This window comes from Corythoichthys intestinalis, chromosome 8 (genome assembly GCF_030265065.1).
Source record: "Corythoichthys intestinalis isolate RoL2023-P3 chromosome 8, ASM3026506v1, whole genome shotgun sequence".
Classification (NCBI taxonomy): domain Eukaryota; kingdom Metazoa; phylum Chordata; class Actinopteri; order Syngnathiformes; family Syngnathidae; genus Corythoichthys; species Corythoichthys intestinalis.
This window is the reverse complement of record NC_080402.1, coordinates 13801764-13814994: the sequence shown is the minus strand read 5'-3', so window position 1 is coordinate 13814994 and position 13231 is coordinate 13801764. Positions and strand designations below refer to the sequence as shown.

Here is a 13231-nt window from a genome sequence, read left to right as displayed (position 1 = left end):
AAAAACAGCCTACCTGATCGAGAGGTAGCATTTTTATCGACACCTTTTTCTTGTGTGCATTGCCTTACGCCACTAACAATGACATTCTCATGTTTTAACAAGCTATCCTTTACCACCATATGCCCTGTCTTTCTTATATATTATATCCTCTGTTTGTCTTACGTCTCTGACCGTTCTTGGGGGTCTTTTATATTGCTTTTTTTATTTAGCGATCGCAAATGCTACTCAGTGACAGCCAACGAACACTTTTAATTTTTTCATGAATAACAAATCTCATTTCTATTAATTTATTTACACTTCCCCCGTACGAAGGTTGTTTCTTTACAACAGTAAAGGTAAAGCTGTTAAATCTAGAGCCTACCTGTACCCGTGCACAGGCTCACTGTACAAAAAGACCAAGGCTAAACATGGCTAATTTATTTAAACATCCGTATTTTTTAAAAATAGGCCTACATGACTGTTATGATACATAAATAAAATTTTAATTTTTTTCAGGTCATTTATTGTCAGACAGAAGCAGCACAGCAAAACGCCACACTAAAAAATAAGTAAAAATATCAGAATGGCTTACCTCTTCGGGGCATGATTGTTGATCTGTAGGACCATGGCCCCCAACAAAATGTTTACTGCATAAGAAGCTGAATGGCTTCACCTTGCTGGCGTTAAACTGGTCTTTTTGACGTCCGCACAGGTTAAAACATTGTTCAGTTTTTCCCTCCGAGTTTTTGGCTTAGGGAAACGTATGAAGAAAACATCCTTTATATGTGGACAGTCATAATGTCTAGAGTCGTTTCTACAAGTTCCATAGCAGTAGTGTTTAATCGGAATGTTCTTTTTTGAAAGATTACCAGCAGAAAACAAGCAGTTCAATGCGCTTATATGTTGACCCCCTTCCGGTTTACGATGGTGACGTAACTCAGGCTTGCGGTTTAAAAATTCGTACGGTACGCTACTGTTGATTAACATTGATTCACGGTTTTTATTCCTAATCATCCGACAAACAAATGATATCCTTTCGATGATACAACTAATTTGAGCATAGTGAATTACTGCATTGAATATTTGATGTATGCCATTGTAGTTTAACATGCGTTGATTTTATTATTTGGGTTTTTTTAAAATCCTGCTTCTACTTTACGTCGGTACAGTATGTTTCTCTCACGCATTTGGCGCTCAGAAAACCATCGACTGGTCTGTGCCAATATTACATTTAGGGGTGGAATGAATGGAAAACAAACCAGACAAATCTTTCTAACGTTAGTCTTTATCAGACCGAAAACTATGGCAACAGAATAAATTTGCACGTACCCACTCAAAATGTGGAATATTTGCCATATTTCATTTTAAACAGATTTTCTTTTCGGTTTTACCATAAACCCCCTATTTTCACATTATAGTATGATCCACTTCATCCTGCCCCCTGCCGCCATTTTCCGTGTTTTCATCCAATGCAGAATGGCTAACCAGTTTTAAATGCTAAAGCTTTAATATTAAATTTCAATACGTGTGTGCTTTTACTTACTTGCCATCTCCATTCACGTGGAGCCTATCGGTTTCCTCCTGGTTTATACAAGGAGACCCCCGAAACGGACGAAAATGTACATCAAACAGGTATGCTAGCGGCATGAGTGTGGTAGTGTTGCTTTCTCTTACTGGGCAATGGGCTAGTACTGTCACTTGGTTGAATGAAAGCCAGTTAAACCATGTAATTTTACAGAAAAACATTGTTTTGTTTAAATGTTGAAATTGATTCGGGTCGAATTCGAGTTGTTAACAATAGCCACCGCGCTGAAGTTAACCAGAACTCCACAGCAAGTATTTCTCGAATTGGGCGCCCCCCTATTGAAGATGCAAGGCCAAAGATAGCTGAATGTCTCGAGATCATCAACACAAGCCTCAATTGAGTAAATCTTTATACGTGGCTTCCATCGGTGTAAACATGCACAATTTCACTGTAATAATAGGCACTTGGGAGGGAAAAAATTAGAAGTCATGTTTTTCCCTAATTTTTTGCTTGAATCCTACACGCCTCACTGACACAATGATGTCAATTGTGATTTCATTCTAAAATTCCAAACAGAAAAAAAAGTTATAGGGGAAAAGTGCACTACTAATTGGCCCATTGACACAATGATAAACCCCATTACTTTTTGTGATCCAAATAAAATTATAGTGGACTCTGAATGTTTTAAGCTACAGTGTATCACAAAAGTGAGTACACCCCTCACATTTCTGCAGATATTTAGGTATATATTTTCATGGGACAACACTGACAAAATGACACTTTGACACAATGAAAAGTAATCTGTGTGCAGCTTATATAATAGAGTTAATTTATTTTCCCCTCAAATTAACTCAAAATATAGCGATTAATATCTTATCCCCTGGGAAACAAAAGTGAGTACACCTCTTTGAAAAAAACGTACATCCCTAAATGTCCAAATTGAGTACTGCTTGTAATTTTCCCTCCAAAATGTCATGCAACTCATTACAGGAGTGCTGTCAGCATTGCTGTAGAGATTGAAGGAGTGTGTGTGTGTGTGTGTGTGTGTGTGTGTGTGTGGGGGGGGGGGGGTCAGCCTGTTAATGCTCAGACCGTACGCCGTACTCTACATCAAATTGGTGTGCATGGCTGTCACCTCAGGAGGAAGCCTCTTCTGAAGACGGTACAGAAGAAAGCCTGGAAACAGTTTGCTGAAGACATGTCAACGAAGCACATAGATTACTGGAACCATGTCCTATGATCTGAATTAGACGGGCGGGCTTTCTTGTGTACCGTCTTCAGAAGAGGCTTCCTCCTGGGGTGACAGCAGGGGTGAAAGTGGGCCAGAACGGTCAGGAACGCAGTTCCGGTATAAGATTCAGGGCTGGAACGCAGCTCCGGTATACGGTGCTTTGATTCCGAAAATATGACGGCAACTGTGAAAACGCTATGTAAAAAAAAAAAAAAAAAAAAAAATACAAAGCTGCCACACATGCATTTCATCTCCAATAAGAAAACAATCTACCAACATCAGATTTATATACGCAAGTGTTAACAACAAGCATAATAAAGTGCTTGTGTAGCGTAATCCGTTTCCACCGATATTTATTATTTATTTTATTCCACGGACGGCATGGAGGTTTCCCCAGCTGCTGCAGTTATCTGAGTCTGACGATGACGAATCACGTCAATGTGCGAATGCACGCAGCAAAGCAAAACGCCTGGACTCATTTATCAGTTGAATTGGCTGACATACTGACATGTGATCACCAGAGATAGTTAGCTCTGATTGTTTCAAATGGGCATGTTTTCTGAAACAGCAAAAAAAAAAAAAAGGGGGCAATGCAACAGAAAATGGATCAAATCTTTAAGAGCAAGCAAAGTGTTAAGGAGGCTTATTTATCTTATTTAGTTTTCTTTGCTCTGATGGGGAGGTTCAGAACATCTTAGCTGTCAATGTGCACTTTGGACTTATATGTGTTCATTTATGTTAAGCTACTTATTCATTTCCTTATGATTTAAAAAAGTGTTTTGCGTGTTTGCGTGATCTTCAAAATAGATTCCATTTCACTCTGCATAATATAAGTCATTTGCACTTATTTTTCTTAATGTATGTTATTTATCTTTATTATTAAAAAATCACAACAAAACTTAAATGTTTGCATTATTAATACACATCCCATGTTTTAAGTAGTTGAAATTGAGATTTGGCATTTAGTATGTGAGGAAATGAAAATAAAAATTAGAAGATGGAGGTTGGGGTTATAGCTGTTTTTGTTAACTTTTATTTTGCAAATCATTGAAAAAATACAATTTTGAATGAAAATTCGATTTTGTATGTGTTATAGAAATAACTGACGAAAACAGTTTTCTTTGCATTTCAGTAGTTTTGTAACTCCTGTAACGAGTCACATGACATTTTGGAAGGAAAATGACAAGCAGTACTCAATTTGGACATTTAGGGATGTACGTTTTTTCAAAGAGGTGTACTCACTTTTGTTGCCAGGGGTTTAGATATTAATGGCTGTATTTTGAGGTTATCTTGAGGGGAAAATCAATTATAGTTTTATTATAGTACTATAAATTATAGAAACGATAGTTTCAAGGCTTGCCACAAGAGTGCATGCGGTGCTGGAATCGCAAAAAGGTGACAAATCAGGGGACATAATTTTGTAGCTAGGAGGCAGGATTTCGCTGAAACTGACATTTTGATGCTTTATCATCAAACTACATTGACGGTTCTTGCTCTTGTGCAGGTTATCATCCAGGGGTTCCGAAGTTACAGGGACCAGACGGTGGTAGACCCGTTCAGCCCAAAACACAATGTCATCGGTGGGTATTATGCTGTCTTTTAGTGGGCACTTGGGTTGCCACAGACATTTATTTTGTAAATTAATTAATTATATTACAATGAGTCGATTTTCAATCCGCTGAGAAAAGTTGGATAAATATTATTTATCTAATATGTAATTGTAACATTGTTTTACAAACCAAAATTGGAGGTTAGCGAATATTTTGTTTTGATTCATAACAAAGATAACCATCTGCTTTCTTTGAGGACTGCAAAAATCAAAAGCTACTTTTTGTATTATTCTTTATTTCTACATTTTTTAAATTCAAAATCTATTTTAAAAATTAACAAAAAATATGCTTTGCTTCTTTCTTGTTAAAAATGTTTTTTATAATAGTTTTTAAAATTAAAAAAATCCTTTTTTTTTTTTTTTTTTTTTAGATTTTTGGGGGGTTTAACTCATTCATTACCAAAGTTGTTTGGTGCAACGTTGTTTATGATGTTCAACAGCTCGTTACTAAAGAATGAAAACGAGTAGAAACAAACTTTTTAGGGTTAGGGTTAGAAGAAAGGGATTTCTTGAGACAGGATTTTTGGTAGTGAATTGCATTTTTTTCCTTCTTTTCCTTTTTGTATTTTTCGATTTAATTAATCTTTATTTTCCATATCTCACAGTTGGGCGAAATGGATCAGGAAAAAGTAACTTTTTCTATGGTAAGTGGGCCCCTGAGAATATCAGCATCCATCAATGATCATCAATGGTCAGGTTCATTGATTATTTGCTCCTCACCAGCCATTCAGTTTGTGCTCAGTGATGAGTTCAGCCACCTCCGACCTGAGCAGCGCCTGGCCTTGCTCCATGTAAGCATATAAAAGTAGAACAAACTATAAATCGGGCTTATTTGCGTAATTATGCCAACATCACATTTCCCCTGCTGATTTTGTAGGAGGGAACGGGTCCGCGCGTCATTTCTGCATTTGTGGAGATTATATTTGACAACTCTGACAACCGCCTGCCGGTAAGTCCAACGCTAAGTGTATAATCAAATACAAATGTTGCTCATGAATGACTGAAATGAAAAATTTTTGAATACTTTCCTTTTTCATCTCCCTTCAGATTGACAAAGAGGAAGTCTCCCTTCGTCGTGTCATCGGCGCAAAGAAGGACCAATACTTCTTGGACAAGAAGATGGTGACGTAAGTGTTTGCAACCCTGTAATCACAAGAAATCTTGGCCCATTGAATTCAAAATCACATGTTTGGTGGTGTTTGCTATTTGTGCAGTAAGAATGACGTCATGAACCTTCTGGAGAGTGCTGGCTTCTCTCGCTGTAACCCTTACTACATTGTCAAGCAGGGCAAGGTGAGAGTGAAGTTATGGTTTAAATGGTTTCCAAACTCACGTTGACGTGACAGTGATGTCATTATAGGGAAGTATTTATTTTTTTGTTTGTGGATATGTTAATTGATTTAATGTTGGATGCAGATCAACCAAATGGCCACAGCACCTGACTCTCAACGTCTGAAGCTGTTGAGGGAAGTGGCGGGAACAAGAGTGTATGATGAACGCAAAGAGGAGAGTATTTCGCTCATGAAGGAAACAGGTGGGTTTGAAGATATTCTTTTAACCTATAACCTTTGCCCTTTGTTGGGCAATGGGACTATTCATGATCATTAAAAAAAAAAAAAAAAAAACTCAACCCCATAAAGACCTGGCATCCACACATGTGGACATCACGTATTGGGTCATGGAGGCCACAATTTAAACATATTAACCGTACGTGACCCAAAACGTGATGCCACCCCGGCCATGGGTAACTAAACACTGTAGAAGCTAGGATTTCTAAATATAAATGAATATCAAATTATCCCCATTGCAGCATTTTGTTCATACAGTGACACAAGCACATTTACGTCATTTTCTGAAACAAAGAGCCAAAGAATTCTCAACACTCTATGCCTCTTGGGAGCACTTGATATTGCCAAAGAGCAAATGATGCTTTGAATCAACTGGCTGAAAAGCTTCATTGCTTCAAGAAGCTTCATTCGGCCCTTCGTGTTCAATATAATCACTCACTTTCCTTGGGAGACACAGACAACCTCTGCTGCCACCTGCTGTCAACACTTGTTTTGCAACATGCTTCACGCCTCCTAGCATGCATTGCAGCACTACAGATGTAAATAACATTTAAACTTCATGTTCGGTGCTGTGTTCCAGTTGTTTCATTAGTTTTGTTATTTAGTTTGTTGTGATAAGGGTTATTGTATTTAGGGTTTAGGGTTATTGTATGTGATAATTTTAGTTTTGTTTTGTAACCGTGAGTTTCAATGACTTTTGATTTCTATCACCTGCTATTATTTGTCCTTTTTCGTGAAGTGGATCTGCTTACCTAATGTAAGCGTGGACTGTTCCACCATGCCTACAAAATAGCAGGTGGCTAATACAATTAAGGTTGGAAACTGGAAACTGCAAATATTTTTTATGTTGCCTATTTAAATCTAGTTGATATGTTAGAAAATGCTCTGGAAGCGTAGTTTGACAAAAAAAATTTTTTTAATCCCCCAAAGCAATTTGGCGCCCCCGCCACTAGATTACGCCCTAGGCAACTGCCTAGTTCGCCTGTGCCCAAGCCTGACACCAGCTGTCATTTACAATTATTTTATTAGTAGTACTATTAGTTTGGAATATTTATCATGACCATGTTTTATATATTATTTTATAGATTTTTTAATAACTTAAACTATGATTTAATAAAATACTCCATAGACTTTATAATGATATTGACGGGACACATTCCCCAGACACTGTGTCACGCCTTCAAGTAGGGGGCCGTCCCGCACTCCGCTTCAGTCGGTCGAAGTCGGTCGCAGTTATTCTCAAACAAATGCAGCGATCTAACGCCAGATTTAGTTTGGAAAAAGTATGAAAGCTGTATCGCATACAAACAGGAAAGATTGTCTCAGGAGTGATTTGTTCGAGGATTCAAGGTAATTTTATATTTTTTGTACTACGCATGCATTGTGAAACGTTGTGAATAAAATCAATGGGAGAAATTAACCGCTACGGCATTAGCGTCATAATTTGCAATATTTACGTAAAATAAATGCTAACTTCCTGTTTTTTTGCTTTTAACCAATAATCGAGACTGTTTTATGTTCATATCGATAAAGAATTCAGGGATTTAAGCATTTATTCACAATAAATTTCAACATAAAAAGCTCTTTGTGGCGATAAAGCGGCGCCACCGTGGCTTTAAGACTAGCAGCACATTCGAAATATTTACGTAAAATTAATGCTAACTGCCTGGTTCTTTGCTCTTTTAACAAAGAATCAAGACAGTTCTATGTCCATATCTATAAAAGAATTCAGGGATTTACGCATTTATTCACAAAATTTTCTACGTAAAAAGCTCTTTGCGGTGATAAGGCGGCGCCACAGTGGCTTAAAGACTAGCAGCACATTATTTACGTAAAATAAATGCTAACTGCCCGTTTTTTTGCTTTTAACCAAGAATCGAGACTGTTTTACGTCCATATCTATAAAGAATTCAGGGATTTAAGCATTTATTCACAAGATTTTTTTGACGTGTTTCCACTCAGTCAGCTTTGACGGCGACAGGCCCCTATTAATCGGCTCCGTGTCCCATCAATATATTATGAAACCTATGAATATTCATAAAACTAAATGAACTAGAGGAGCAATCTGAGAAAGCAGACTTCTACCTCAGTGTCCAATTCAAAGCAACATCATATTTGGTAGCGTGAGCATGTGAAATTCCTTTTCTAATTCCTCTAACGTCTAACCTTTTGACCTTATTGCCCCAAAATGTAATCCCCTCTTCCATTTAATATTACTAATTCATCCTGCAGGTTTGATAATAATTCGTGTATTCATTCTTAAGTTATCCTGAATACAAACATTCAAATTCCATTTGACACTAGCCACATTTACATGCTGACTTTTATTCATACCGATTCAAATCATTCCGAATGGAAATTTCAGATCAGCTGTTTACATGTCACTTCATCTATTCCGATCCAGCGTTTACATGTGACTGCCTTTATTCCGAAAGGACGTTTGACAACTGCCGTCTGACATGCGCAGATTAATCAAAACAAAGCGTCACGTTGCAAAACATGGACATCGATCGTCGGAGTGCTGCTGTTGTAACTTTAACCCACTTGTTGTGTTTGTGGGGTCGTATCCGCTTCTGCTGTTTTGCTCTTTTGCCTTGTAGTAGCCGGTTTTCCACCGGTTTCTAATCTGGTCAACGCTCCGGTCTATTCCTGCTTCGTGTAACCTCTCGTGAACTTTTTTAAATAGTTCACTATTCCTCGTTTTACGCCCGTCTAAGCGAGCAATTATATTCAATTCTTTTAAAGTTTGAATTAAATACAATCTTTCCGCCGGACTCCAATTAGGTGCGCTGTGCTTGGAAGCCATGTTGCAAGTGACGTTACTTACGTCACAAAGTGACGTCACCACGTCAGTACGGAGCATGTGCAGAAAGAACGCAACCAGACACCATTCCACTTCCCTGTTTACATGATATAATTTTACTTCTAATCGGTTTGGGAAAAGGAATATTCCACCCCTGTGAATCGGAATGAAATTCCATTCGGTTTGGGCCTGTTCATTCCGAATGAGGTGTTTATATGGAACACATTTATTCGGTTTGAACGAATATTCCGATTGTAATTGGAATATTTGGCTCCATGTAAACGTGGCAATTGTGACCCTTGACCTCATTGCCCCAAAATTTAATAATTTCTTCATATCAAGTTTGATCATTATCATTTTATTCTTTCTTGAGTTATATTGAACTCAAGCATACAAAGACAAACCTTTCTGAGCTTTGACTTCATTACATCAAAAGTTAATCAGTCATATCATGCAAGTTTGATGAGAATCATTCATTTTTTAGTTACCTTTGAACATAGAAACAGACAGATATACGAAACTGAATATATAACCTCCGCTTATCTAGGTTTTCCTTCCTGGTGGAAATAATAGAATTAAAACAATCAAAACAAATACCTGGTTATGACACCCAGTAACGCTCTAAAGTTTTTTTCTTTGTAAATTTCATTGTTTTTTTTTTTTTTTAAAGTACCCTACAAAAGGAATACTTTTATCCTAATGTAGGCAGCATACGGCATCAATTAGCATATTGCGCTTTGTCATCGTGAGTAAAGAAGGATATTTCCTTCACATTTAGATTGAATTACTGATGCCCTTGTGTATACTACACACCCCATAATATAATCAAAATAATAATCTTATTTCCGTTTGACTTGCTGTTCTATTAGGCATTAAATTAGGTATTGAATAATACAAGCCCTTTTATTGTGTAATTATGAATAATGTAATATAATAATAATGGCACATGTGACCATCAGAGGGAAAGCGGGAGAAAATCAATGAGCTGTTGAAGTACATTGAGGAGCGTCTGCACACTCTGGAGGATGAGAAAGAGGAGCTGGCTCAATATCAGAAATGGGACAAAATGAGAAGAGCCCTTGAGTACACCATCTACAACCAGGAGCTCAACGAAACCCGTGCCAAATTGGATGAGGTAACGTGGCCTAAAATCACAGGATTGTTTTTTGTCACAAGACTTAACTTACTCAGTTGTGTAGTAACAGATGTAGTAATACTTCCTTTAATTGATAATATTTGAAGAAGTAGTAAGTAGGGATGCACAGATCACAATTTTCTAGCCAATTGCTGATTTTTGACAAGTCTGACCTGCTGCTCACAATTTTTTTTTCTTATTCTTAAACAACAGCGTGCACCATTAACATTCCAATCAATCTTGTTCTATTGTTATATATTCAACATTACATGTGAAACAAATGTAGTTTTTTTTACTGCACATGTAGCTCTCTAAAAATAATTAAAACTTTTCTTTCAAAACGACTAAATTCTAATTTCCTTTACCAAAAATTAAAATGCAGCCAAATGTGAGCTTTCACTAAACAGGTATTATCTTACTGAATTCGCTCACATAGGAAAATTGGGCCATTTTGCGGCCACAAAACAATTACCACAGAGTAAAAATATGGGACGTCAATACAAATTCCAATCCTTCCCACATTAACGTGGCAAAGAGCGGCAGACATTATAATCGTAAACATTATGTTGGGGTTGCGAAAGTGAAAATAGTCAACAAGTGCACATACTGTATATTCTCATAATGACCGCGGTTATCTGCTAACAAATGCGAGCAGGCTAATGTGACTGACTGGACACGATCTGTGGACAAGATTATTATATTTATATTTTTTGTATTCAACTGATGATTTTTTTTTTAATTGACCACTATTGATTGGCACCTTTCAGTAGTAATAGTATTACATTTTTTTGTTATGTTGATTTTTAAACAGAGTCATCATTTCATGTGTGTTCATTGTTTTCAGCTGTCCTCCAAGAGAGAAACTTGTGGAGATAAATCCCGGCAGTTACGTGATGCTCAGCAAGATGCCAGGGACAAAGTTGAGGTAAAAAAACAAAAAACATCAAAAGTACCCCCCACACCCCAAGAAAACAGGTAATGTTAGTAGGAAAAAAAGCACACAAATTCTAAAGTAGCGCTGCAACGAAAAAAGCTTGGAACAAAACTTGCTACTTCAAGTATTCGTTTAATTAGTAGCGTTGTAATGGTTTATTTTGAAAGGGTTTGCATTTAGTTTTACTCATTTGGGTGGATAGGCTGCCCTCTCGTGGCAACAGTGAATACGACAACTCATTTAACATGGCTGAATCCAGCTGCTCCCTGTTGAGACCAACATAAGTTTTTGTTTGAGCGAATGTTTTTAGGGTATATTTAGCCGTTTTTTTGTGGGAATATGTGTTTGAATGATTTGTTTGACATCTTTTAAAATTTATTCTGCAACACATTAAATGTTCCTAATCCGATTATTCGATTATTCGAACTAACTAGCAGATAAATTGACTACTAAAATAATCGATAGCTGCAGCCCTATTCAAAAGTAAACTCTTTTTGAAAAAAGCTTGATTTAATTTATTAAAAGCCATCTGTAGTGCCACTGAAGGTTATACTAAAACAGAAATGTAACAAAAGGTTCTATCTCATCCATGAGTGTGGTTATTTTGATACCCACATTTTTTTCACCAAACTTGACTGTTGAAAACGTGGCAGAAGATGATGATATCACACTCCTACATTTGGTTGGTGATTCAGTGACAACAAAGGCTTAATTGTGCTCGCTGCATACAATGTTCTAAATAGTTGTGGTTTGTGAATATGAAGCCACTTACCGACGCAGGCCTCGTGACATTACTTAATAGGAGTTATATGTAGAATTGGTGGCCAAAAATTGTACTGCAACCGGGATCCAAATATTGAAGAGCACCACGTTATGGGTTGCCAGATTAGCACTTCGCAATCTACTTTTTGGTGAAATTGTGCCTTGTCTAAGTTCGCGGTGTATAACAAATAGTTATCATAGAAATGACGCAGAAAAGACAAGACAACAAACTGCCTACCCATTACTTAGCTGTGGCAACCTGGACACAGATGTAGAACTGATCTCGTAAACGGCTGATGGGTGGAGGGCGGGACATCCATTGTAAACACAGAATCAAAACAACAACAACTAAAACGGACTGACTATTGACATTTAAAATGGGAAAATCTAGGCTTAACTTTTGAGACAGTGCTTTAGAAGTACAAGTAGTCCTCGGGTTACGACATCCTCGACTTATGCGATTTCGACTTTACAGCGCTGGAGTCTCATCGGCCATTTTGTCTCGAGTCTTTTTTTTTTCTTTAGTCTCACAAGCAGTACCTAATTGTACCTCACAGTATCTTATTTTCTTCTTTATTAACATGACTTGTTCTGTCCTCACTAAAAGTGAAGTTGTTCAGCTTGACAGACAGCAAACAAAGCAATTGTGCTTTTTGAAGCTTTTTATTTCCTTCACGTGTGACAGTTTGTAAAGCTGTAACACAAATATGTACACGTCTGTTTAAAACGACAAGCATTTTAAAAACAAAACAGTTGACACAAAATGATTGGTGTTCAAACGACAATCTAGTCTGATCAATATGTACAGTAAATTTAGTAATTTTTTTTCCGTCATTTTGAATTGTGCGGCTTATAGTGGGTGCGTTTTATTTGTTGATTTATTTAGGTTAATAGGTAAGACTTTATTTGACAGCGGCTTCATAAGACTGTCATAAGATTATCGTAATTATGACATGACACTATCAAGGGGATTACTGAATGCTTATGACATATGTCATTAGGTTTCATTCGGCAAATTGTCACTAACTCCATTTATGTCCAGCTCGGATCTTTTACATCCATTCATAAGTTGCCGGATGACACTAAATGACATCTGTTATAAGCATTCATTCATGTCTTTTGGTGGCACTGTCAAATAAAGTGTTACCAAATATCATAACTAGCAGTTAATGAAACAACTGGAACAGTAACTGAAGAAATAATTAGCACAGAATATTGAATTTTGATTGTTATCTGTAGCGCCGCAATGCATGCTAGGAGGCATATTTGATGGCAACAGTGTTGACGTGGTAGGTGGTATCACAGGTTGACTGTCTCCCCAAGGGAGCAGTGATGGCCAAAAGAAGCTTCTTGAAGTAATAAAGCTTTGCAGCCAATTGGGTCAAAGCTTATTGATGGTTCATTTAGTCTTATGACAGTCTTATGATGCCGCTATCAAATGAAGTGTTACCGGTTAATATCTTTTGGTGTAAATTAGAGCTGCAGCTATCGATTGATTTAGTAGTTGATTAATTGATGAAGTAGTTCATTCGAATAATCGAGTAATTGGATAAGGAACATAAAAAATTCAAATACCTGAGCTGTGCCTCAAACGGTATTAAAAAAAATACATAAATGATCTATGTTCAACAAAAGAACAGTTGGCTAACTTAAATAGCAAAAGTCCGCTAGCTTAAATGCTATAA

At 37.0% G+C, this 13231-nt stretch overlaps 1 protein-coding gene across 1 annotated transcript in view; it reads left to right on the top strand.

Annotated features, from left to right (window-relative positions):
• Positions 1-1424: 1424 nt before the first annotated feature.
• The window catches only part of smc3 (structural maintenance of chromosomes 3), a 39971-nt gene continuing 28164 nt past the window's right edge, over positions 1425-13231 (top strand). The window contains exons 1-10 of the mRNA XM_057842676.1: positions 1425-1611; positions 4240-4315; positions 4950-4988; positions 5068-5135; positions 5222-5293; positions 5392-5471; positions 5559-5637; positions 5761-5878; positions 9675-9850; positions 10695-10775. Of these exons, the coding sequence (XP_057698659.1) occupies positions 1597-1611; positions 4240-4315; positions 4950-4988; positions 5068-5135; positions 5222-5293; positions 5392-5471; positions 5559-5637; positions 5761-5878; positions 9675-9850; positions 10695-10775 (804 nt within the window). The 5' untranslated portion in view covers positions 1425-1596. The remainder of the gene's footprint in view (positions 1612-4239; positions 4316-4949; positions 4989-5067; positions 5136-5221; positions 5294-5391; positions 5472-5558; positions 5638-5760; positions 5879-9674; positions 9851-10694; positions 10776-13231) is intronic.